This window comes from Dryobates pubescens, chromosome 1 (assembly GCF_014839835.1).
Source record: "Dryobates pubescens isolate bDryPub1 chromosome 1, bDryPub1.pri, whole genome shotgun sequence".
Lineage (NCBI taxonomy): Eukaryota > Metazoa > Chordata > Aves > Piciformes > Picidae > Dryobates > Dryobates pubescens.
Window position 1 is genome coordinate 5025002 of NC_071612.1, and position 24567 is coordinate 5049568.

Below are 24567 nucleotides of genomic sequence, written 5' to 3' on the forward strand. Positions count from 1 at the left end.
GCTCTCACGTGTCTGCCAAATTATCATAGAACTGATTTATTGTTGGAGCAACTGGTTCCCACTTCCTCTGAGAAGCACAATAATCCTGAAGGTCTCCTGCTGGGCTACACTTAACAGCTACTGAATTTTATATGGCAAGCTTCCTGTTTTGGTTTGGCTTGGTTTTTAACCTGATAATTTGAAAATGATAGTACTTTGGTACATGTGAAATTGCCTGATCAAATACTCAATATTTGCCTTTGCTAAAGTTTTGTTTGTAAACATTTAGTGTTTTTATGTTTGGCTCTTGAATTAGTCTAAAAGAGTAGTTTAGATGGATTGTGATGAACATGAGAGAGCCCCTGCAGGAATACAGTACTTCAGCTCTGGGCACTTGAACTCAAGAACGATGTTAAAACCTGAAGGGGCCTGAGGGCAGCAACATGATAAACAGATCTAGAAAATGTTCTATTTTACACAAGGATATGGGAAAACCTGGGATGGTTTTTCTATAGAAGGGAGGAGGAGGAAAAAGGAGACAAGAAATAAACAAGGAGGAATGATCTCCTATTGATTGGGACAGGTCTATTAATAGGGTGCATAAGCTACAGCAGGGAAGCTGTTGATTAAGCATTGGAAAAATCTGTCTGGAAGACAGCTGGAAGAGACTGCTTCAGGGAGTGTGAACTCTTTCAGCACTAAGGTTTTTTATTTTTCCCCCAAACAGTTGTAAACCAGTTCTGCTGAATGCTTGCAATGTCTGAGGCAGGGGCTGATTAGATAACCTCCTGGGGAGGCTTTTCTGAGATACGCTGCTGTTTTCTTCTGCATACCTGTTCAAAATCACCAAGGGCTTTAGCTGACACACAAAAAGCCTGGCTTGGGGCTTTGTGCTGCATCAGCAGTAGGAAGACAAGAACAGATCAGTACCTGTAAAAGAGTAAGCTGTCAGTGTGCTGGGGCTCAGGGCCGAAGCTTACCCCACCTCGGACAGATAAAACCCCCAATCCAAACAGAGAGGCTCCCCAAGTTCCTTTGCATAGACTGAGCAGCTTGCTGACAAATGCATCAGAATTAGGCCCTAGCTCAAACACATCAGATGGGTGTTTATTGCAGTGTTACCCTGTGGGGGTCAACATTGTACTTTTTTATTAGAAAAGAAGCAATATTCTCCAAAGTTCTTACGCTGAGGAGGATGTTTCATCGTTTCTGGCAAAATTGCTTCCATACTTTCTACTGGTTTTCTTCAAAGGATTTATTTTATTTTGCCCCAATCCTCAGTTCACTTACAAGGTGCTGAAGTTATCTCCTCTGTTCAGTGATGAACAGTGAGATGCAACCTCCTCCTGTGTACTTTTCAAATCTGTAAAATAGGAGGCTAGGCTAGCACGCTGCCCTCAATGTTTGTAACCTGCTATGGTGCCAGACAACGTGCTCCACCAGGAACTGCATCAGGACCAACAGAATTTGTTTAAAGGGAAGGGGAAGGATCATCCATGCTAGCCCCTCTCCAACAGCATGTTTATTGTGGAGTGTTCAATGTTTGTCCTCCTGAAGCTTGAAGCATGTAGCACTCGGAAACACCATCTGTTTCCACAGCTTCCCAGAGATTAATTTCGAAGATGGCTTGTTGCCTTCCTCAGTCTGAAAAGGCTAAGCTCAAATTTCCCACACGGCGGGTTTAGGGGCCCTGGGGCACACAGGGAGGATGCAGCACTGAGAGGTCAACCCAAGGGGGAAGCAAGGGCTGTTTCTCACTGGCAGAGCTAGGTTCTCCAGCCTACCTCTAGAGAGCAGTCGCCGAGCCCCGGCAGCAGCACGCTGCTCTGCTCCGGGGCCGGATGTTCCCCAAGGACGGCCCTGGCCGAAGTAGTGGCGAGCTATGACCTTCCCCAGCGGATGCCTTGGCGTAACGGAGAGGCGGCGGCGGCCGAGGACGTCTGAGCCGGCCCTGAGGCGAGAAGGTGCCCGCGCCCGGTCGCCATGGCGACGCCGAGGAGCTGACCCCGCGGAGCCGCCGTAGAAGGTCGGGCGGTTCCGCGTCCGTATTGGCTGAGCAAGGACGTGCGGCGGTGCGCGGCGGGGGGTGGCGGATGGCGCGTGCGGAGCCGCCGGCCGCCAGCTTCGAGCGGCGCGTGCTGCGGAGCGCGGCGGAGTACCACTACCTGCGCGTGCGGCTGTGAGTGGCAGCGGCGCGCCCCGCCCGGCCTCCGGCCCGCCGCTGCCGCCCGGCCCCCCAGCCTGCCCTCTCCTCTGTTTCCCCGCAGGGAGCTGCCGGACGGGGTGACTCGGCCCACCGTCGCGCAGTTCAAGCAGCTGGTGGTGTCGGCCCTGAGGGAGCTTCATGGAGAGGTGGGCCGGGACGGGGGCCAGGCGCCTTCCCTTGCCTGACGGCTTCGAGCTGGGCCCAGGAGAGCTTTGCGGGAGCGGACAGCGAGTCCCTGGCTTCTGCGGGCGGTTTTCTGTTGGTCCTACCCCTGTAATAAGCTTCTCTGGCTGTAGGGTAGTATCTAAGCGGGAGAGGAGAGCGCCCAGGCTGGAGCCTTGGACGTGCGGGGACAGCATAAGTGTGTTTGGTTTGCCTCTCCGGGAATCAGTTCCCTGCTCTTTAGCCTGCGTTGTAACTTGCTCCTCATGAAGCTGAAGCTGTGTGGTTTGTATTGACGCCTATGGTCAAGCGGCTCCAGCATGTCTGGCTTTCAGAGTTTGGGGTTTTGATGTTTTTCTAGTAGTGAGCTTTTAAAAGGAAAACTATGGGAAGGGAATGGTTTCCTGGATGAGGAAGTCCACAGCGCTATTCTTGCTTTGTTTACGGTATTGCTGGGTGGCTTTAGGCAAGTCACATCACAGCTGTGTCCCTGTTTCTTCAGCTGTAGTGTGGATTTTAAAATGGTTTCTGTCTAAAAACATCTGAGAGGAAGAGTCTTGTGTAAAATCAGGTGGTGGTGTAGCCAAAATGCTACATAACACCTTAATAATGTCATGTGCTGGCAGTGAGCATGATGCTTCCATATAAACCACTACAGAAGCATAGGATGATGCTTATTAACTAAACATTTTTTTTTTTCATAGGTTGGAGCAGCTTTGCCTGTTGATGTCTTAACATATGAGGAAAAAACTGTGTCTGCCATATTAAGAGTTATTAGTAGGTAAGGTGCAGTAGGTATGCACTTCAGCTGCTTTTCATATGAAAATAGAACTCAAGCTAAGAATGGTCATTGAAGCCTTAATTTGCAGATAGCTGATACAGCATGCAAAAAAAGAAATAAAAACTGGTGAAAATTTGGTGACCCACATGGTGCCTGCTTTAAAACAGGAGCTAAGCACCACTGAAATAGGCATCTTTACATCTGTCTCTGTAGTAAAGGTGAGAACGGTTACCATATTTAAATGGTGAAGACAATAGCAGGTGACTTAAGGGAAGAAGGAACTTAACCACACAGAACAAGGACAGGGCGAGTAAACTGAACCTGAAAAGGTTACAGTAGATGTCTGGGACAAGAGGCAGCAGTCAGTGCAATAACCCTTCAGGGCACAGTGCTGCTACTGGAACTCACTGGTGAAATTACCTGCTGTTGAACTCAGTTAAGGTTCTGTCACTCTTCATGTAAGAAGTTTTTTTATTGAAGATGTTTTTCTTTTGGGAAAACAGAGAAAAACGAATTTTACTAATACATTGTGCTTTCTTTTTACTTAGTGGCCTTGTTAGGCTGTGGAGTGCTCTAACATTGCTGGGCTTCTACCAGAACAGGAGGTGTGCCTTTCGAGTGCTGCAGGTAAAGCCTTCTTGGGGCTGGATGGCTTCCCCCACTATCAGTTCTTCCTCTAAGGCTGTCTGGCTAGCTGAGCACACCGCTTCTTCACAGACAGGTGGCCTGGACAAAAAACATCCTGGTTTGAGGGTGAAATGCTTTTCAATGCAGGTGTGTAGGCCTGTGTTTAAGCAAATCCCATCTTACAATGAATCTTACAAAATGTGCCAGTAATGGCTGGCTGATTATTTTATAGTTTCATTCCAGTGGAAAGTCCTGAGCTCATGAATACATCTGTGAGGAAATAATTTTGGGGAACTTTTGTTCTCAGCCCATGTCTTGGTCCAGTCTTTTATTTCCCCTGCCCCATTCTGCCCTTTCCTAATAGTTGCTGTTGACTGGCATAGTTTAAAAATTCATGCATGAACATGGGCTTCCAGAGATTATTTTTTCCTGAAGATGCTGCTTAATAAAATGAGTTCCAAGAATTCTTTGTCTCTGAAGCTGTGACTAAAGAAAAATCTGGGCATAGCTCTTAAGTTTTTAATCTTTATGTAAGTATTTTCCAAGTGCATTTGATGTTTTAGTTTGTTTATTGCTGCTTTTTGTTTGTGTGTTGTTTTTTTTCTTCCCCTCAAACTAGACATCTCCATTCCTTCTTGCATTAGCTGGCAACAGTAGAGACCTAGTCTTGGACTGAATGCAGTTGCTGGTGTGGTTGTACAAAGAAGAAGTTACTTGAGATGTTGCAGCTCTTCAGGCATGGAATTTCTGGAGGTGGTTTCCAACAAAAAGCCTTGACAAAGCTAACAGCTATGAGCTTGCTGTTTGGATATCCTGTACTACAGAGTTTACACATCAAAGTTGGAGACAAAGCTGAACTTAGCAAAGCTTTTACCCAGGATGATGTTGTTACTTTTTCTGATTTAACAGGTGACACAAATCCTTTACATTTGAGTGAAGATTTTGCAAAGAAATCTAAGTTTGGGAGAACTATTGTACATGGAGTTCTAATCAATGGACTTATTTCTGCACTTCTGGGTACTAAAATGCCTGGTCAAGGTTGTATATTTCTTTCTCAGGAGATCAGGTTTCCGGCTCCTTTGTATACTGGTGAAGAAGTTGTAGCTGCAGCGGAGGTGAAACGACTGAAGGGTTCTGTTGCACACATTTCAGTATCATGTAAAGCCAAAGAAAGTGGAACCACTGTTATGGAAGGGATGGTGAAAGTCATGGTGCCAGACAGTTAGAGCTGTTGATTCTGTGCTGTACTATAAAGGCCACAGATGCACTCTTGATTTTGACTCTTTTTTTACATTACATCACTTAATCCAGTAAATGGGCAAGAAAAATCCATTCCAAATGTTTCAGACAATGCACAAGCTTGATCTTTATAGAACTTGGAGCTTTTAGTTTTTCCTTGCCAGTTGCCAAGATGAAACCAGTGGAACTAGGCACTTGCTATGACAGGAGTGGCATGTTTAGAGAAGCTTTTGCTCTGCTACAGTGGGAAGCCTGGAGTGTCAGGGCTTATACCAAGGCTGTTCTTGGCAAAATTGCAGTCCACACTAGCTATGGTCAGTTAAAACTTGTTCCCTCTTTACAAAGTAGTTGTATTACTGACACGCATCGGTGAGAAGGAGCAACTAACAAGCAGAACAGAAGTGGAGGTACTGACACACAGGTACCGCAGGATCTGTTGTCTCCATGGCAGCTCTAGCTGACGGTGCAATGTGCCTTTTTGCAGTGTTCTTCCTTAGCTCTGCAAAGAAGTAGTGGTCAGCCATCACATACAGTGTACTCTGCCTGGTTTAGCTAGAGATGTGACCTCTACTCTGAAATTCTTTAGATATCTGAAAATGTCCCATTATAAGGAAACAAGAAAGTTAGCTTTAATGATAAAAGCCTCTGAAACTTGCTTTGAAGGAGGCTTTTAAGGGACTGTAGTGTCACTGCCTGTACTTAAAGGCACTTTGTGCTCCTGTGACCAAGACAAAGAGGCAGTTTTGTTGAGTACCAGCTGTGGCTTCTCTCTCTGAGCCCCCTGAAAGTACCTTTTTCCCTCAGTTTAGGAAGGATGTTGACTTGCTGGAGCGAGTCCAGAGAAGAGCAACAAAGTTGGTGAGGGGTTTGGAACATAAGCCCTATGAGGAGAGGCTGAGGGAGCTGGGGTTGCTTAGCCTGGAGAAGAGGAGACTCAGGGGTGACCTTATTACTCTCTACAACTACCTGAAGGGAGGTTGTAGACAGACGGATGTTGGTCTCTTCTCCCAGGTGGCCAGTACCAGAACAAGAGGACACAGTCTCAGGCTGCACCAGGGGAGGTTCAGGCTAGATGTTAGGAAAAAGTTCTATACAGAGAGAGTGATTGCCCATTGGAATGGGCTGCCTGGGGAGGTGGTGGAGTCGCCATCACTGGAGGTGTTCAGGAGAAGACTTGATGGGGTGCTTGGTGCCGTGGGTTAGTTGTTTGGGTGGTGTTGGATTGGTTGATGGGTTGGATGCGATGATCCTGAAGGTCTCTTCCAACCTGGTGTATTCTATGTATGTATGTATTCTATGTACCTTGGCTGTTAGTAAATTCATTTGCAAAATATCCAGGTTAAACTACTAGCAGCACCATGAGGTTATTGTAAACTAAGAAACTTTTCAGGGATGCTGCTGCTTCTCTGCAGCAGAAATGCACATGTAACTTCTACTACAGATAACCTCCAAAGTTGTCCTCAAACTGTGGTGAAGGCTACTTAGTTACACTATCTGGGAGTGATGTCTTGTTAAGTGCAGTTGCACTGTGGCAACAGTTCCTGGTGTTGAGGGAGGGGTAATGTAGAGACATTTGACTTCACTATGCCTTGTGTTCTTAAAGCACAGGATCTGCCTGTCTGCAACGTGGAATCAGTACATGGTGAGAGCTTCCCCTCTCTCATTTGAGTTGCTTCATTTCCCATTTCCTTTTGTTCTGCCTTGGGTCACTGCTGAGCGCTGGCTTTTGCTGTACAAACCAGTTTCTCATTGTGTTGATGCCTATTAACAAAATAAACGTGAGGATAAGATGGTAGAGGAGGGGTTGGGGCAGTAATTAAATATGACTGTAACCCCCCAGGTCACTGTATAAGGAGTAGATTGGAAAGATTGATATTTCATGACCCTCAGTTGAGCTGCTTAAGCAGGGCTCACAACCCCTTTTCCTGTCAGCATGGAAGCGACATGAGGCTATTTGCAACACCTGAGTTGTACCACAGACACACTCTGCCATCTGATTGCAGCATCTTATGTGAGATGAATTCCTGCCTGCCTTGTGAAAGGGAAAGGCAGACGAGCATTCCATGTGCAGGAGGTTCCCAAGAGCCACGTAACAATGAATAGTTTTCTGCTATGCAATAGAGCCGTGGAATGAATGAAACTAAATTTAACCATTTGAAATCTGGTTGTTGAAAAAAAAAAACTTCGAGTTGAGTTGAATGTCCTAGAGGCTCTTGGAGGTTTTATCATTTAACTACTGAAAGAAACCCCAAAAGATAAAGAGCAGCAGGCGCGCCCGCCCTTTGGAGTTTCCCTGCGAACAGCAGCAGCGTCACGGCGCTAATGCCTTTCCCGCAGCCCTTCGTGCCACCGGAGCAGCACGATGCGCCGGACTGGGCAGAGTCGGGGCAGGGGGGCGACTCTCCCGGGGCAGAGGAGCGAGCAGGCACAGGCGTTCTATCGCCCCCACCCAGCTCCCGGCCCTGTTATCAGTCCCGGGGACCGGAGCACACGCCGGGACCCGCCTCCGCCCTCCCGCTCCCGGGGGCGTGCCCTGCCGCGCGCGGCCAGGCCTACCCCTCGCAGCCGCGCGCGCGGCGCCCCCTGGCGGCCGGTGGCGACGAGCGGGCAGGCGGCGCTAAGGCCCGGCGGCGCGGCGCTGCCGTGTTGACAGCGGCGGCCGCGCCGGGAGCTGCCCTGGGAAGCAGGTTGTAGGCGCCGGGCTCCCGCTCTCTGTCTCGATATGGCCTTCATGGAGAAGCCGCCGGCCGGTAAGGTGCTGCTGGACGACACGGTGCCGCTGACAGCGCAGATCGAGGCCAGCCAGAGCCTGCACTCCCATACGGTGAGCGGCGGCGGCGGCAGGCAGGCCGGGCCGCGGGGGGCGGCGGGAGCGGCCGGTGCCGGGGGGTGGTGGGGGACAAGGGGAGCGAAGTGGGGTAACGGTAGGGAGCCGGGAAAGGGGTGGCGTGGAGGGGGGTGCCTGGAGTGGTGTCTGGGGTGCGCAGGGCCGGGCTGGGGCACGGGCGGTGCTGGGGGGAGCGGGGCTGGGCGGGGGCCTGTGGCTCAGCCCGGCAGGAGCGAGGCCGGGGGCAACAGGAGGCAGAGAGTGGGCAAGGGGCTGTTAGGGGGGTGGGCCGGGGCTGTGTGGGGGCATGGGGCGGCTGGTGTGGTGCTGGAGGTGGGTGAGGGTGACGCGGTGGGGGAGGCAGCGGGGCCGAGACCCCAGGAGCGCCGGTTTCACCTCCCGGGGAGCCTTTGCTCTGGGGAGGTGGCGGTGCCGCCGCTGCCTGGTCTCCTGCACCGAGCTGGGAGTTGCTGGGCTCCTGCCGCTCCTCTCTGTTAAGCGGTATTGAGTTCTGCAGCCTGCCACAGCTCCCGCTGATGGTGACGGTGCCGTCTGGGGCTTGGGGGTGCAGTCAGTGCGGGGCTCGGGTTGTCTCGGCCTCGTGTGCGCTCCCAGGGAGGCCTTGTGCCTTCTGACTGAATAAGTTGTTGTAATTTCTATTTTTCTGGGGTGTGTTACAGCGCCTGGAGCAGAGATGGGTTCTGGCTGCCTCATTTGGGCAGCTGTGGTGAGGGTACGTTTGAACGGGCAGCGTTTGCCTGTGGGTCCGGCTGGGTGACTGCGGGGAGGGCTGCAGGGACCTCACTGAGCGGGCAGCCCCTGCCGTGAGGAGTGGGGACGCTCCGCAGAATGAGCCTCGCCGTGACTTTTAGGTCACACATCAGTTCTTCGGGGACGTCAGGACAGCACCTCAATAGGAACTGTACTGTCTTTGAGCATGCAATAATGGTCCAAATTTCACAACTCCTGCTTGCAGTTATTTTCCATTTCCAAAACTACGTTTGCTTGTGTTATGGCCAAGCAGTACTGTGAATCAGAGAGAGCTGGCTGTCGTGTCTGATTCCTGCTTTAGCTGAGAGCTGTGATATTGGGCTAAAAGGAGGCCAGAGACACTTCAGCAGCATATGCTATTAGGAAGCACGTTTGAAATGGAGAAGAGGGTGTTCTTCTACCTCTTAATTCCTGCATTGCTGAGCTCTCTTCCTGATTCCTTGCATCTGGTGAATACTTTTAACCTGAATGATAATAGCTGTAGATTCTCCACAGGATATACAACTAATCTGTAGACTGTCTTACTAAATACTTTTCCTATAAGTAATCTGCACTTAAAAAGTGGAATTTTTGTTTGAGGAACTTCCATTGGTTGGCGTTCCAGTCTTCCTCTGAACAGAAGTTACAGATGAGAAATTGCCCAGAAGATCTTGTGAATCCTGCAGGCTGTGACTTAAAATTGTTGCAACTCTTATAAATAAAACTAATGAGGTTTGCTTTCTGTCAAGCCTGGTGCTTTTTACCTGTGTCAGTAGCTGAGGGATGCATGTGCCAAGTCCTGTGAGATGCTCTCCACATAGCAGCCCAGCTTGCAGTTCCACTGCTAACTCATTTCCATCATGCCTTATTACACTTTTTTCGTTGTTTTTCTTTTCCTCATGAAAATGACAATAGCTTTTTGTGTTCTTTCCTTTGGTTGGCATGATACTGGTTGTGGGGGAAAAAAAAAGTTACAAAATTCTTTCAGAATGAGCACTTGGAAGTAGTTTTTCAATCCAAACTCTGTGTGTGTTGCCTTCTCTGGGTGAGTGTGATAGTAAATGTTGCTACCCGTCCCTACCTCCCCCCACCCTCTGTCTTTCATCTCTGTGTTCTGTTACTAATGGATGTTCATAACAAAAATTCTCTACTGATTTGTTCTGATCTTTTGGTAATAACAGAATGCTGGAGCACTGTGCCTTTTGATTTAAAAGCTGTCTCTGAGATACATCTATTAGTAATTGTTTGTTTTACTGCAGAAGCCCTGTTGATAGTTGAAAGATGGCTTGAAGTGTGTGTAGCACAGATGGTTTGTATAGAGGCAGTGTGGAATAACAAAATACAGGAAGCTGTAACAGGGACTTGGTTTCTTACTTGCTCTGACTATTTTGTCATTTTGGACACTTCTTATGTCTCTGGGATCTGAATCATTTTGTTTAGTGGAAGGTGATGCAGGTTTGATCTTTCCTGGTTGAAATAAGCCACAGAAATAGATCCTTCTGATTGAAGAGGTTTGTAAAGGAAGCCCCTCTAAGAAATAAGGGTTGAAGTGCTTTTGTGGGGCATTAAAACTGTATATTACTGTATTATAGATCCAGGAGAATAGGTTGTCATTAACTGAATGCTTCTTGGGTTTGTTCCTCATTCCACCTTGAAACAATACCTTCAAAAGATCTGTAGATCTGTACAACTCTTCATCCCAAACTAGTGTTTGAAGAAGTAGGTCTTCACATGCTAAACTTGTTCTGAAGCTGAAATACAAAGGCAGACATGAATAAATTTTCTATTAGTTTGTCAGCAGTGTGCATTAAAATTTTATAATGCTGCTTAGTGTTGCCAGAACTGCTTCAGACTTGCATTTATAGTTGTTTCCCCACCCCTCTCTTTTTTCCCCCTCTGTAGATCATATGAAGATGATTTGTGTCCAGGTTAGGCAGAGCTTTAATATGGCAGCTGAAGTGCTGATAATATAAACCTTCTATGGATGCTGAAGTCTTCTGAGAGCCAGCTAAGGAAAAGGTGAAGAATGTCAGGAAAAGCTCTGCAGACATGGTGAAATACCATGCAGAAACCCAAAGCTTGTGTGAAATGAATAGTTTGCTTGTCTATTGTTCTAAGCAGCTTCTGTTAATTTAAATTTAATACAAAAGACTGGGTAAGTATAAACTTAATAGTATTGACTCAAGGGCTGTACTTGGCAGAGTTTCTGTTTCCCGGGGATGAAGGTAGAACTAAAAAGAAACAAAACTGAAAGCAAAGCCTGCAACTACTACATGCTTAACCTGAGTTCTCCACCTAAGAAGGGGCAATGCTAGTGTTTAATAGAATAGAATTAACCAGGTTGGAAAAGACCTTTGAGATCGTTGAGTCCAACCTATCATCCAACACTATCTAATCAACTAAACCAAGCACCCCATACAGTCTCTTCCTTAAACACCTCCAGTGATGGTGACTCCAACACCTCCCTGGGCAGCCCATTCCAATGGCCAATAACTCTTTCTATGAAGAACTTCTTCCAAACATCCAGTCTAAACCTCCCCTGGCACAGCTTGAGACCGTGTCCTCTTGTTCTGCTGCTGGTTGCTTGGGAAAAGAGACCAGCCTCCACCTGGCTACAACCTCCCTTCAGGTAGTTGTAGAGAGCAATAAGGTCTCCCCTGAGCCTCCTTTTCTCCAGGCTAAGCAACCCCAGCTCCCTCAGCCTCTCCTCACAGGGCTTGTGCTCCAAACCCCTCCCCAGCCTTGTTGCCCTTCTCCGGACATGTTCCAGCAAGTCAACATCTTTCCTAAACTGAGGGGCCCAGAACTGGACACGGGACTCAAGGTGTGGCCTAACCAGTGCTGAGTATTTTTGAGTATTTGGACTTCTTGCTTAGTGAGAGCATGTCAAGCCCCTAGTAAATGTGCTGTTTGGACTGTTAGGAAATCAACTACAAAATTTTCTGTCATTCTCAGGAGCTTTTGATGTCTCTTTTAAGTCAGAAGAACTCAGCAGCTCTTACTTGAGTTAGAACATCTCAGCTAGTACATAATCTTCATGCCTTTGTGTTGCAGCAAAAGAAATTGTCAGCTGATGTCATTTCTGTGTATTTATTCCCGCTGATAATTGAAGATGACAATTAAGCCTTTTCTTTTCTTAACAGAAGTTGTTTTCCCAGTTAAGTGTGTTACAAGCAGCCCTGAGTTTTGTTGGAACGTGCACTTACATACAAACAATTCTGTAGCACAGAATTGTTTATGAAGTCTTTTTCACTTTGACAGCCCAATGTATTTTGTATAGCAGGTGCATTCCAAAGGTACCTCACTTAATAGGTTTGAAATTACATGAGCAAACCCTGTCAGCTTCATTTTGTCTCCTGCTGCACGCTTCTGTCCCTGGCACTGAGCAAGTGAGTGTAACTTGCAGGAGTGTGTTGGGCAGCTTTTCATAGGCAGGGTTCAGTGCTCTTGGCAGGTATGTGTACACCCATTTTGCAGAAAGTGAAGCTGTTTTGTTGCCATTGCATTCCTTGAATTCAATAGGAGTGGAATTACATCCAATATATTAAGCCATTTGCAAGTGTCTCATTTTAATGCCAAAAGGCTGTGTTCTCACAACAGAGGCATTTTCAGCACTGAAGCTGTGATAAATGTTGGCTATTGAACTTGCTTCACATTGCAATATTTCATCTGCATATTCACCATTTAAAAGTAGATATCTTTCTAAGCTTTAAAATAGGATGTTACTTTCTTCCACATTAATCTAGACATACTCCTTGATAAGAGCTGCACATCTGTACATACGAGTTTCAGAGCACTTTACAGTAGTGAAGCCACTAGCAAGAGACTGCTGAGCATTCTTTAATTACTTTCTGAGGTGGTTTTCCTTTTTTATGCATTTCATGTTTGAATTGAGGTAGTGAAGCAGCCAATTTTGCTACAGTACATTGTTGTCTTAAAGGCATTTGGAAAGGAAGAGCTTAAATAAATCCCTTGGTAACACACTTCCAGAGTTTTTCATCTTCCTTAAGCAATGATGAATGTTGACACTCACAGCTTTTAGATTAGAAGAATATTGAACAATCATTTACATCTTTCCTTTGTTGTTCTGCGACGCAAAAAACTGGAGCCATATGTTTCTAGAGCAGTAGGATTTGTTTTAAAAGCTTGTAAAGGACTTTGCACATCTGCTTTATAAGGAATTCAATCTCTGCAAGGTCGCCTTCACTTTGGAGCAACCACAAAAAATGAAGCTACATCTAGGGGTGGCTTTAGACAGGGAACTGTTAGGTTTTGGAAAAGCAGTTTTTCCATTGGATTTTCTGCCTCCCACCTTCCCCCCTCTAGCTTGAGCTCAAAAAAGATAGCTGTCTTTATCACACCTAATTTCAGATGCTCCAATACTGAAGGGTTTCCACCAGCAAACTTACTAAATTAGCATTGCATGTGTAACTCCAGCCAAAGATCACAGTCAAAATGTTACCAAAGTGTCACATCTTAGTAAATCTGCTGCCCTGCAGATTGTGGCAGTGTAATTAGAATGTTTGTATTGGCTGGGGGGTACTTCCTGAAAAACACTGAGTATTTTGCTTTTCTGGTGGAGGCCATGGTGGTACTAAAGAGCTGTTGTTTCTCTTGTCTCTCTCCCGAACTTTTCTCGCTGAGTAGGTTTCATTGCATGCAAATGTGTGCTCTAGTGGCTCACTCATTGCTGCACCAAGGATACTGGGGCATGTGCAATCTGTCGTGTCCCCGGACAAACACTTGCATTGTTTACAGTGCAGGTGAACGCTGCCCTTAATGCTCCTGCCTCAGATGGGCTTAATGGCAGGTTGTGCAATAGCAAATACTGTGCCCGGTAGGGAAGAGGTCTCTGAGCCTGAGCAGCTTTCCTGAGTTTGTTTCTACTTTTCACATGGGAGATTTTCTAAATAAACATTTAAAAGAGCTGCTCACTAGAAATTGTTCCAATCCTGCCTACTTAAGCCGGGATTGTATTCATGCTTAATTAGGCTTTCCTCTCCTTAATGCTTATAAAATAAAGCCCTTTCAAACTTTCAGTTGATGTGACCTGAAGGTGACCTGGATCTTTATAATGGTTGGCTTTTCCAGCCTGTTGGATTAAACAGATGTAAAGAAGAAATCTGTGGAAAAAACAGGCTGACTATGCTGAGCCAGAAATGTGGATGCTGTTTTCTTGGTGAAACAGAATGTATTACCCAACACTGGCAAGACTCTGCATTTTATTAGATGAATCTCTAAATTCCCCACTTATCTCAGCAAAAGCCTTTCCTGTTTGCTTTCTGTTTCAGAAACAAGGAGAGGTGATAAACAGCAATTGTTAAACATTGGGAGGTGATTTGCTGTGCAACTTTCACCTAGGAATGTTAGCAAAATTAGCTGAGTAGCTGTGAGCTGCTGATGCTGATATTTCAGTAAGTGCTAGAATACCAGGGGGGGAAACCACCTAAATGTTTGCTGTGTGTGAAAATGGGTGAGTTCAGGATAACCTTAATCCCAGGCAGTGATTGTGAAACAGTTATTGGCAACAGGATGGAGAAATGCAGCATGGTTGTCACTGATCCATATGGATGTTGGAAAACACTCTTTTTCAGAAACTATCCAGCACTCTAGTGGTAGGAAGAAGATTTTAGGAAATGGCAGTGTGCAACTGGGGTCATACAGCTTTCCCTGCTCCTCACCTCCTCTTCCCAGCACCTTCTGGAAAATGATCCCATAGGTCAAACTGCTTTGCTTGGCATCGTTAACAATGTGCATGGAACTGCTGCTGGAATATTGAGATTGTGGCAGGATCTGGCTTGGCAGTTTTGATGGGAAGAGCAGTGGAATACATAGAATAAACCAGGTTGGAAGAGACCTTCAAGATCGTGTCCAACCCATCAACCAATCCAACACCACCTAAACAACTAACCCATGGCACCAAGCACCCCATCAAGTCTTCTCCTGAATGGATGTACAAGCCTTACCTGTATGGGAGCCTGCAGTGACTTAGAGAGGTTATCTTGGGGAATGATTTTACGGCCTGTGGTGTTGGTGGCTCCAATGTAGTTTTATCCAGTAGGCTTGCTGCCCCAGGGTAAAATCACTAGCGGGAAGTTGTCACTCTTCTGCAGGCTGAGTCCTTTCTTTGCCAGCCAGCAGCTGCTAGGGCTTCTTTGAAGTTGTTTGGGAAACTGAGTCATAGGAAAGATTTTGAACCATTCGTGTAGGAGTGAAAGATGCCATGGGATCTGCATGAGTGTAGCTAACATAGACCACACAGAGCCTGGTTGTTGATCCCTAAAATTGTTGGCAGGAATGACCTCTGGTAATCACTAGCCCTTTCTGAAGCTTTTTCCATCGTGTTTGCCTGTGCTAGATGACACAGCTAAACAGAAAGACTTCTAGTGTGCCTGTTTTCCTTACACTCTCGTTTATTTCCTATGGGCACAGTCTCAGTCCCAGTATCAAATCAAGCTGGCTCAGAAAATTGTGTAATCCAGATTTCTCCCCCCCCAGCAAAACAGAATTTGGCAGAGTGATAAAGGCTTATGCCCATTTAGGCTTTTGCCTTGCAGAGCTGAGAGCTCTTCTTTGGTCCTATGGGAAGTGTATATCAGTGGTGCTAATTATAATCCCGAGACAAGCTTGTTGCTGTGCAGAGGCAATAGGAAGTATCAACTTCTCACTAAAACTCAGCTTACTGTGGTCTGCTGATTATGTGTAGCCATGGCAGATATTGGGAATGGGATTGTATTTCTTATCCTGGCTTTTTTTACTGTAGCTATGCTTTGACTTTCAGTCTCATTATCAACTTTATTCCCACGTCTAAAGCCTTTATTCCCAAGCCTAAAAAAGCCCAGAGGACCACTTAGTCATTCATTAGTTGTACTGACAAGGTAGGGCTGAGGTGTTCAGTTCTTTGTTGTGGTTGGTGCTGACAGGAAGAGCGTGGTGCAGACTTAGCTTTTCTGTACAGATAGAACTAACAACCGCATCTGAAGAGTGATGCTCTCTTCTTTCAGGTGGTGAACCCCATGACATAAAAAAGGGGCTTAATTAGTGCTCTAGGACTCCAAAGCGGAACTGGATGGAGAAATGCTCCTTGACTATGTGTGGAGCAAATAGTTGTGGCCCAAATCTGACTTTTTAATATCGTCTTGCTGTGAGAATGACCTCTGAGCCTTGAGTTCTGTATCACCGGGCTCTCCAGAAGAGAAGACTGTCATAATGACCCGTGGTTGTGTGTGATAAGATGCTGTGATGGTGGTCTAATGAATCTCTGTGTTCTGCTTGCCCGAGAGCGCTTTCTGAGGGTGCAATAGAGGAAGCTAGTTGCTGGATAGAGTAAGTGCTAGAAGGGATTGAGCAATAACTCTGCTTCTTTCAGAGTCCTAGAAAAGATGAATGACTGAACGTGGTGAATCATCACTGACATGGTTGTTCAGAGAAACGACCAACGTTCCTTTGAGACTTGCTGAATAAGCTGTTGCTGCAATTCTTTTGGCTGTGTGTGTGAAGTAGCCTCTTCCTACTTCCCCAACGATCACAAAACAGGAAAAGCCACGTTAGTGGTAAATCTGGGATTCCAGGTGTCCCTTTAATTGGTTTCTGTCTCACAGTTTCCAAACATAATTACGCTGGCTGAATTGCAATCAGCTCTGTGGATTTTTGTTACTATTTATGAGGATTTTGGCTTCTTGTTTTGAAGGAAAAGGCTTTAATTTTCATTTCAAATGAGCAAGGGAAGAGAACATGAAGAGAGCATGTCAGGCTGGCTTTCTGAAAAGAGGCACTTGAATTGCACTATAATAGTTATGTATTTTGGGCATTTCTGTTATTTCCAACTAAGCAGCTAGGACTTGAAGTGTTTTAAATCACTTTGTTTTTCATACTTTCTGGTGTAGAATTTGTTCTCAAGCTTAGATGGTTCAAAAGTGCTACAGGTATTTGACAGCTGTTGATAATAAAGGCTTTTAAAAATGAATTTTAGAAAGTGGAATTGCATTTTAGCCTGGGCAGTGTTGGGCTTTGGAAGGAAACTTAGTAAATAAATTCTAGATTAGTTAAGGCTGAAAGCATGAGGCCATCTGAGAAGAGATGCCTTTGCTTCTCTGGAATAGTCATAGTTCTTGATTTACAATACTTGCTTTTCATCGTGGTAAATGTTAGAAGGGGGATTATTTGTTTGCATCCAATGGCACATATGTTTTTCAATGTACAAGTTTTCATTTCATTTCATTTGAAAGTGGGGAATTAGTGTGTGGTTCTGAAGGCAGGTTCCAAAACCAGAAAATACTTCTCAGCACCTGAAAGAAGTTACTAATAACTACCTGTCGTGGTTTTATAACTCTGAAGCTGAATTTATACTATTTCATGGATCAATTGATTGAATGACCTACTTAATACAGGTACATGCCAGACAGAGTTATTGTTCTGGAATGAACAAATTTGGTATAGAATAGAATACATAGAATACATAGAATAAACCAGGTTGGAAGAGACCTTCAAGATCATCGCGTCCAACCCATCAACCAATCCAACACCACCCAAACAACTAACCCACGGCACCAAGCACCCCATCAAGTCTTCTCCTGAAAACCTCCAGTGATGGCGACTCCACCACCTCCCCAGGCAGCCCATTCCAATGTGCAATCACTCTTTCTGTATAGAACTTTTTCCTAACATCTAGCCTGAACCTCCCCTGGCACAGCCTGAGACTGTGTCCTCTTGTTCTGGTACTGGCCACTTGGGAGAAGAGACCAACATCCGTCTGTCTACAACCTCCCTTCAGGTAGTTGTAGAGAGTAATAAGGTCACCCCTGAGTCTCCTCTTCTCCAGGCTAAGCAACCCCAGCTCCCTCACTCTCTCCTCGTAGGGCTTATGTTCCAAACCCCTCACCAACTTCGTTGCTCTTCTCTGGACTTGTTCCAGCAAGTCAACCTCCTTCCTAAACTGAGGGGCCCAGAACTGGAATAAACCAGGTTGGAAGAGACCTTCGAGATCATCATATCCAACCTATCACCCAACACCATCTAATCAACTAAACCATGGCACCAAGCACCCCATCCAGTCTCTTCCTTAAACACCTCCAGTGATGGTCACTCCACCACCTCCCTGGGCAGCCCATTCCAACAGGCAATCACTTTCTCTATGAAGAATTTCTACCTAACATCCAGTCTAAACCTCCCCTGGTGCAGCTTGAGACTGTGTCCTCTTGTTCTGGTGCTGGTTGCCTAGAAGAAGAGACCAGCCCCCACCTGTCTACAACCTTCCTTCAGGTACTTGTAGAGAGCAAGAAGGTCTCCCCTGAGCCTCCTCCAGGCTAAGCAACCCCAGCTCCCTCAGCCTCTCCTGATAGGGCTTGTGCACAAACTGAAGGTGCTGGAAATGCCTTTATTTGTTACTTCATTGTTGGAATGCATCATTAATGCTAATACCTGACAAAAGGGCACAAAATGCTCTGACCTTTATTTTTGTTTGTGTAAGGCTGCTATTGATGTAAGTAGTTCAGAAAAATGGGGTGGCATTTGCAATGGGAGAATTATTCAGCACTTTACATAAAATGTGTTTGAAAGTTTGTACCAGGGTGAACAAAGTCATCTGAGCTGACTAACAAATTATTTATCATATGATGCTGGCTGCACTGCAGGCAGTAACTGGGTGGGTACTCGTGCATCACTTGGCACAAAGGCAGAGAGCTTTTTGCATGTTACTGCTCAGAAATACTGTGAGCTGTGGCCTGAATTTGTGTTTGTGTTAGAATTTCTAGTTCTTACTTTGAGTTTTGTAGCTGCAGGTGTGAGCATGTTCAGTGTTGAAGCCTGGGGGTTTAGTGGTACTCTGAGCAGTGGTGGTGGGTCCTGCCACCCCTGGCCCAGCCTAGCAGAGATGATGTATGTGCTTACAAAGCACTGGGGACATAGACCTCTCCTACTGTGTCAGACTGGTACAATTAGAGGGGAAGTGTAAAACAGCAGATAACTTTATGGCTTCATCCCCCCCTTCTCTGCCTGCATACTCTCCAACTCTTCAGTGTTAGGAGTTGCATTTTCTCAGGCAGCACCTTACTTTTTGGCTCTTCATTTTCATGCTTTTCAATGTAAGCTATGTTGCCATGGGGTAATCTGTGTAATAAACTTCCAGAACAGTTTTGTGTATGCAAATGGTAAAGCAAATGTCTGTTACTGCACTTAGCCTAGATAAATTTTATTTCCTTGCTAATTAAACAGTATGTAAATCAGAGTTTGTGAGCTTTCTGGGAAAAGGACTTGCCTTGTCTATGATCTTTTAAATGACAAAAGATTTTAAAGGACTTTTCAAACTTACACATGAGTAGAGGTAAACAAAGTAACAGATTCCTTGCAGTATGCCTGAGTAGGTATACAAGATTCTTGGTATCTAATATTGAAATAATTACTTAAGTCCCAAATAATTATATTGCTGTATTGACCAGGTATTAGTCTATAAAAGGTTCAGTGGAGCTTGAAATGAAGAGACTGAATTATGCATTATGAATGTAACTGCGGTGGTAGAATTACTAATGTAAAAGTGGTTCACTGAGATTTAGATATATCTGCATAATTAATATGTAATTAACATTAAGCATGCATTATAAATGAAGAATTATCATCATAAGAAACTGATAATGTTCTAGTTACTCTAAAGCTTTTGTGGTGGCCTCTCCTGTACAAAGATAATTAGAGGTTTGGCAGCTGTGGGTGTTTTACTGATAGAATAGAATAGAATAGAATAGAATTAACCAGGCTGGAAGAGACCTTCGAGATCATGATGTCCAACCTATCATCCAACACTACCCAACCAACTAAACCATACAACCAAGCATCCTGTCAAGCCTCGCCCTGAACACCCCCAGCGACGGCGACCCCACCACCTCCTCAGGCAGCCCATTCCAGTGGGCAATCACTCTCTCTGTGTAAAACTTCCTCCTAACCTCCAGCCTAAACCTCCCCTAACACAGCCTGAGACTGTGTCCTCTTGTTCTGGTACTGGTTGCCTGGGAGAAGAGACCAACCTCCACCTCACTACAACCCCCCTTCAGGTAGTTGTAGAGAGCAATAAGGTCACCCCTGAGTCTCCTCTTCTCCAGACTAAGCAACCCCAGCTCCCTCAATCTCTCCTCATAGGGCTTGTGCTCCAAGCCCCTGACCAACCTTGTTGCCCTTTTCTGGACACGCTCCAGCAAGTCAACCTCCTTCCTAAACTGAGGGGCCCAGAACTGGACACAGTACTCAAGGTGCGGCCTAACCAGTGCAGTGTACAGGGGCAGAATGACCTCCCTGCTCCTGCTGGCCACACTGTTCCTGATGCAGGCCAGGATGCCACTGGCCCTCCTGGCTGCCTGGGTGCACTGCAGGCTCATGTTCAGTCTACCGTCAACCAGCACCCCCAGGTCCCTCTCAGCCTGACTGCTCTCCAGCCACTCTGACCCCAGCCTGTAGCTCTGCATGGGGTTGTTGTGGCCAATGTGCAGAACCCGGCACTTGGATGTGTTAAATCTCATGCCGTTGGACTCTGCCCATCTGCCCAGCCTGTTGAGGTCCCTCTGCAGAGCCTCTCTACCCTCCAGCAGATCAACTCCTGCCCCCAGCTTGGTGTCATCAGCAAATTTACTGATGATGGACTCGATGCCCTCATCTAGATCATCAATAAAGATGTTAAAGATGATCAATAAAGATGATACATTCTTGTATGGTGGTAGCAGTGATTCCTGGGGGCTACTTGTAGATAGTGGAGGTGAGGTGAGGAGAAGTTTCATCAATCCTTGTTGGTATAGATGTGTGCTGAATATACTCTTACTATGTTCTTGTTTAAATGAAACTGTTCAAGTGCTTCACAAGTCTACAAGCTCTTGGACCTCCCTTTGACTTCTACTTCATGATGCAGAGAGGGACAGCTACTAGCGATGGGTCCAAGCAAACGCAGTTCTGACCACCACCTCGACACTTAAACTCAGGATCTGAATTTTGTGTTCCTGCATGTTTCATAATTGGAGAGTGGTCATATTTGACAAAGTACCTAATAACTTTCTTCAGCTCACCAGTTCCCATTTCTAACATTTTTCTCCTTTTATTAGGAATACATAATCCGTGTTCAGAGAGGAGTTTCAGCAGAAAACAGCTGGCAGGTAATTCCTTAAACTGTGGTTCATGTAACCAGGATGCCTTTTTTAGGAACAGTTTGAAAATTGTCTCTTCCTAGCTTTTAAAATTTGAGCTGGAGAGGGAAAATGTTGATTTGGAATGGAGAACATGAAGTACTTGAATACTTTTGGTCAGAAACTAGGAGAAAAACAGTGTTTCTGCCAGCAGCTGAAGGCACGTTGTCTGCTGCCATTGTGAATATTCCAGGAAAAAAGGGTCTGTCACGTGTCAGTGTGTGTGGGTACAGCCATCATTTTAAAATCTCAGATGGCAGTTTGCCTTCCTCAGGGCTGAAATCACTGCCCTGCTGATGCAGGACCAATAAAACCTACGAGTAGTAATGAAGATGACTATGAAAACTTGTTGCATCTGATACGGCAAAAATGCTTTGTTTGCAGACAGCTTTTCTTGCAAATACTTTCTAAGCTGTTTTAAGAGAATGTTTAGAAATGTATTTTCATTCTCCTGGAGCTCTTCTTTGCTGTCTGGCAGTGTGACATAAATCCAAATTATACATTTGTCCAAAAGTGCTTAAAAGAAGATTACAAATGGGAATGACTTTTCTCTGATGGGATTGTGAAGAGCAAAATGATGATGACAAAAGTAATATGTTTCCTGAACTTTGTATTTTGCAGATTGTGAGGCGATACAGTGACTTTGACTTGCTTAATAATAGCTTGCAGGTAACTTTCACCCTTGTGGTATGTATGTCAAATGTCATTGAGAAGGATGTATGTCTTGTGATGATTATTTTTTTTTTTTAATGTATTGCAGTGAAGAAAAAAAATTCACTTAGAAGAAGAAAAATTCGCTTAGCTGTAGAAGAAACTGTGACTTCAAATGTGACTTGAATACATACTTTTCACTCATGTTTTGTCTTGCAATTTTAGCATCAGCAGGACCAGTTTGTATTGAAATTGGCAAATACTGAATCTTTCCCTTCAGCACTGTGACTTGTTCCGGTTTAATGTGTTATTATTTGTTCCTCCTTTGATTTGAAGAAAGCCAAGACAGCACCAACCTTAGAAATCCAACATTGAAGTGCTATGTGTCTCATTATTTATATTGGTCTAGAAGCACCACCAGATGCTGCTTATCATGTGATGGTTTTCTGTATCACTGGAAACTGTTCCTTAGTTAAACACTGGACTTACTGTGTGCTTTCTTTTGCTTTTTAGGACAATTATTTCCTTTTAGTTTGTGTGGGAAAAAGCAGGATATGTATAGAGAGTGTATTTGGGAGCAGGGGGAAAACAGCAGTGACTGGCATTTACAGGAGAGAAACTTGTTACTGGATGTTTCCACAGTACCAGGCAAACAAGAGAAAAAGTGAATGCTTGTGCAATTTGTGGATAGATTTTTTTTGTGACTTTGGAATTTTTTGACTCTGTTAAATGTTGTGTGAGCTCAAGAGCTTCCTTCATACTGCTTCTACTTCCTCTCCCCATCCCCCAGTCAAACCAGCTGTTTGCTCGATGAACCTCGGTGAACAAGAACATATAAGGATGCTAAATTGTGCACTCTGATAGTCTGCTATAACTGATTCCTATGCTAGAAGGTGGATGGGGGAGGGGGAAAATTAGTCATCATTCAACAGATGCAGCATAGTTGCCTTGTAGAGTTGTTTTATTGAATGTGCAGTAGCACATAGAAACTTGTATCGTGACCTAGAAACCTCATGTGGTGTGCTGAATAAATGTAATGCAAAGATGTCTTGTGCTCCAAAGGAATCCAAGGCTTGAGATTAAATAAATGCCCATGGGAATGCAGGAAAATGAGATGGTACTAGTTGTCACAGTACATAGTTGGTCATTGTGGTCTTAACCATAGTGAAGTTCTGGCAGAAATCACAAGGGAGGAATTTGGAGAAAGCTTTAAAAAGAAGAGTTCACTTCTGCTGCCACCTATAGCAAGCTCCTCTTAGCCGTGGGTAATAGAATGTGTTAAGGCATGAAAAACCTTTGTTGCCTTCTCATTTAACTTTCAAATGAGGCAGCTTTAGTAGAAAGGGCAGTGGACCTTTAAGACTTAAAATTCAGAAATGACAGGTACCAAAAGGTCAAGTGTAAGTGGAAGGTCTAGAAAACAAAGGTAAAGACTTTATGATGTACTACAGAAATAAAAGACTTTTGTGGCTGAGACCCAAGTGAATGAGAAAAGTATAGGGTTTGGGAAATTACTTGACAACAACTTGCAAAGTGATCAAGGAGAAATTTGAAATGAGAGGTTTTGCAGATAAAAGATACTAAGATCTGGTACAAAAATGCCCCCCGCTAGATGGCTAGATGATGGCTAGAAAAGATCAAACAGTATCATCAGGACATACCTCTGACTGGAATGGGAGGATATGCAGAAGCAACTAAATGAACAGGCAGTGTTCCTTAGCACTAACTGGAATGGGAGGATATGCAGAAGCAACTAAATGAACAGGCAGTGTTCCTTAGCACTAACTGGAATGGGAGGATATGCAGAAGCAGCTAAATGAACAGGCAGTGTTCCTTAGCACTAACTGGAATGGGAGGATATGCAGAAGCAGCTAAATGAACAGGCAGTGTTCCTTAGCACTTGGTCTGCTTCAATGAAGACTACTGGTCCACACCCTGTTTCTGCTTTGCACGGTCTGGAAGGGCAAAGATGTATCTCTGCCTGGAGATGGCCTTTTCTGGCTAGTACAAAGAGCACCCTAAGAGGTGTGATTTTTTTCATTATGTGCCATGCAGAGGAAGAGAGGTTTAAGCCTCTATCAAAGATGTACAGCTCTGCTTTTGACAGACACCCCTGCTCCTTCAGCTCAGCTCCATGCATCAGGGCAGCAGACAGTGGCTGGTGAGAAGCATTTTGAAATAGCTCTTTTCTCTCACTGTTCAGGAGGTTTATATAAGTTGCTCTTTTTGATGCTGTAGCTGAAGTTTTCTGATCCATCAAGACATGCAACACTCCTTAGTTTTCTGCCCATGCAGAATTCTATACAACGATATTTTATCCCAATATTCAGGACTGGTTTTAAACTTGCATTTTGTGTATATTGAAATTAGAGTAAACAAAAACCCTCCAAGCAAAAAAAACCTCTAACCCTCCCCAAAATAGTATAAAGCAATGAACAGTAAGAAAACTAAACCCCAGTCTCCTTCCTTCAGAGCTAACATGTCGCTGGAATACTGCTGGAGCTTCTTTTGAGTGTAAAGCGCTAAATTCTTCTTGTGGCACACTTGGCCTCACCGTAGATTTGTGTGGCTGTGTTTGAACACATAGCTGCAATTGAGTTGAAATGCAAATTTCCTGCTCTTAATCTGGTGCTGACTATATAATGCTAGTAAGAATTGAGAATTTCAAAACTGTCTAGGCTAGGCTACCAGACACCTTGGAAAATAATGAGAGATGTATGCCTGTGACCCTGATCAGCATCAGAAAGTTTCAAGCCGAATTCCCTTAACTCTCAGCTGTGTACTGGATAGAAAATCTCCTTCCAGACCATCCTGCATTTCTGCCTTTTTGCCTGTTTGACAGAGATTTGTGGAGATCATTGGCTTCTCTTCTGTTTTGTCAAGTGAACTACTGGTGCAGTATTCACAGCAAGATATCTGGCTTTTGTGAAACATTTTTACTGCAGCTTTTGAGCAGACATTCCTGAGCAGGCTGTGGTTTGAAGATAAGAATGTTAATTCCCAGGTTTTTCTGTGCTGAAGCTCATCCTGACTGTAGTGCAGAGTTGGGGCCACTGAGTAGTGTTCATCTTTGAAAGCATGCGAGGTCTTTGCAAGGTCAGGATTTCAGTGAGGTGCTCTTCTGTGGCAGGCGGCGTTCTCGCTGTGCTGTGCGTTTTGGCAGATTGCTACAGAAACCTCAGTGTTG

General features: G+C 45.1%; 3 protein-coding genes across 6 annotated transcripts in view; all 3 read left to right on the forward strand.

The window, feature by feature from the left end:
- Positions 1-2026: 2026 nt before the first annotated feature.
- On the forward strand, positions 2027-4486 carry RPP14 (ribonuclease P/MRP subunit p14). The gene is made up of 5 exons (XM_054175877.1): positions 2027-2158; positions 2247-2331; positions 3052-3128; positions 3677-3755; positions 4375-4486. Exons 1-5 carry the CDS (start codon positions 2073-2075, stop codon positions 4429-4431), a joined length of 384 nt encoding a protein of 127 aa, XP_054031852.1. The 5' UTR covers positions 2027-2072; the 3' UTR covers positions 4432-4486.
- Positions 4475-5008, forward strand: HTD2 (hydroxyacyl-thioester dehydratase type 2). The gene has a single exon (XM_054174848.1). The coding sequence runs from the start codon at positions 4475-4477 to the stop codon at positions 4979-4981; it is 507 nt and encodes a 168-aa protein (XP_054030823.1). The 3' UTR covers positions 4982-5008.
- A 2598-nt stretch (positions 5009-7606) lies between these two features.
- Positions 7607-24567, forward strand: part of PXK (PX domain containing serine/threonine kinase like) — a 38799-nt gene continuing 21838 nt past the window's right edge. For 2 of the 4 annotated variants that reach the window (XM_054180637.1, XM_054180646.1), the window contains exons 1-3: positions 7607-7818; positions 20649-20699; positions 21351-21398. In XM_054180637.1, the coding sequence (XP_054036612.1) occupies positions 7717-7818; positions 20649-20699; positions 21351-21398 (201 nt within the window). In that variant the 5' untranslated portion in view covers positions 7607-7716. The remainder of the gene's footprint in view (positions 7819-20648; positions 20700-21350; positions 21399-24567) is intronic. The other 2 variants (XM_054180657.1, XM_054180668.1) reach the window with 1 other exon arrangement.

Bases quoted from the DNA above. Each gene is read 5' to 3' on its own strand.
- RPP14 (XM_054175877.1), top strand. From the start codon at position 2,073: ATGGCGCGTGCGGAGCCGCCGGCCGCCAGCTTCGAGCGGCGCGTGCTG. The intron at 2,332-3,051 runs GTGGGCCGGGAC...TTTTTTTCATAG, and splicing joins TGAGGGAGCTTCATGGAGAG to GTTGGAGCAGCTTTGCCTGT. The intron at 3,129-3,676 runs GTAAGGTGCAGT...CTTTTTACTTAG, and splicing joins ATATTAAGAGTTATTAGTAG to TGGCCTTGTTAGGCTGTGGA.
- HTD2 (XM_054174848.1), top strand. From the start codon at position 4,475: ATGTTGCAGCTCTTCAGGCATGGAATTTCTGGAGGTGGTTTCCAACAA.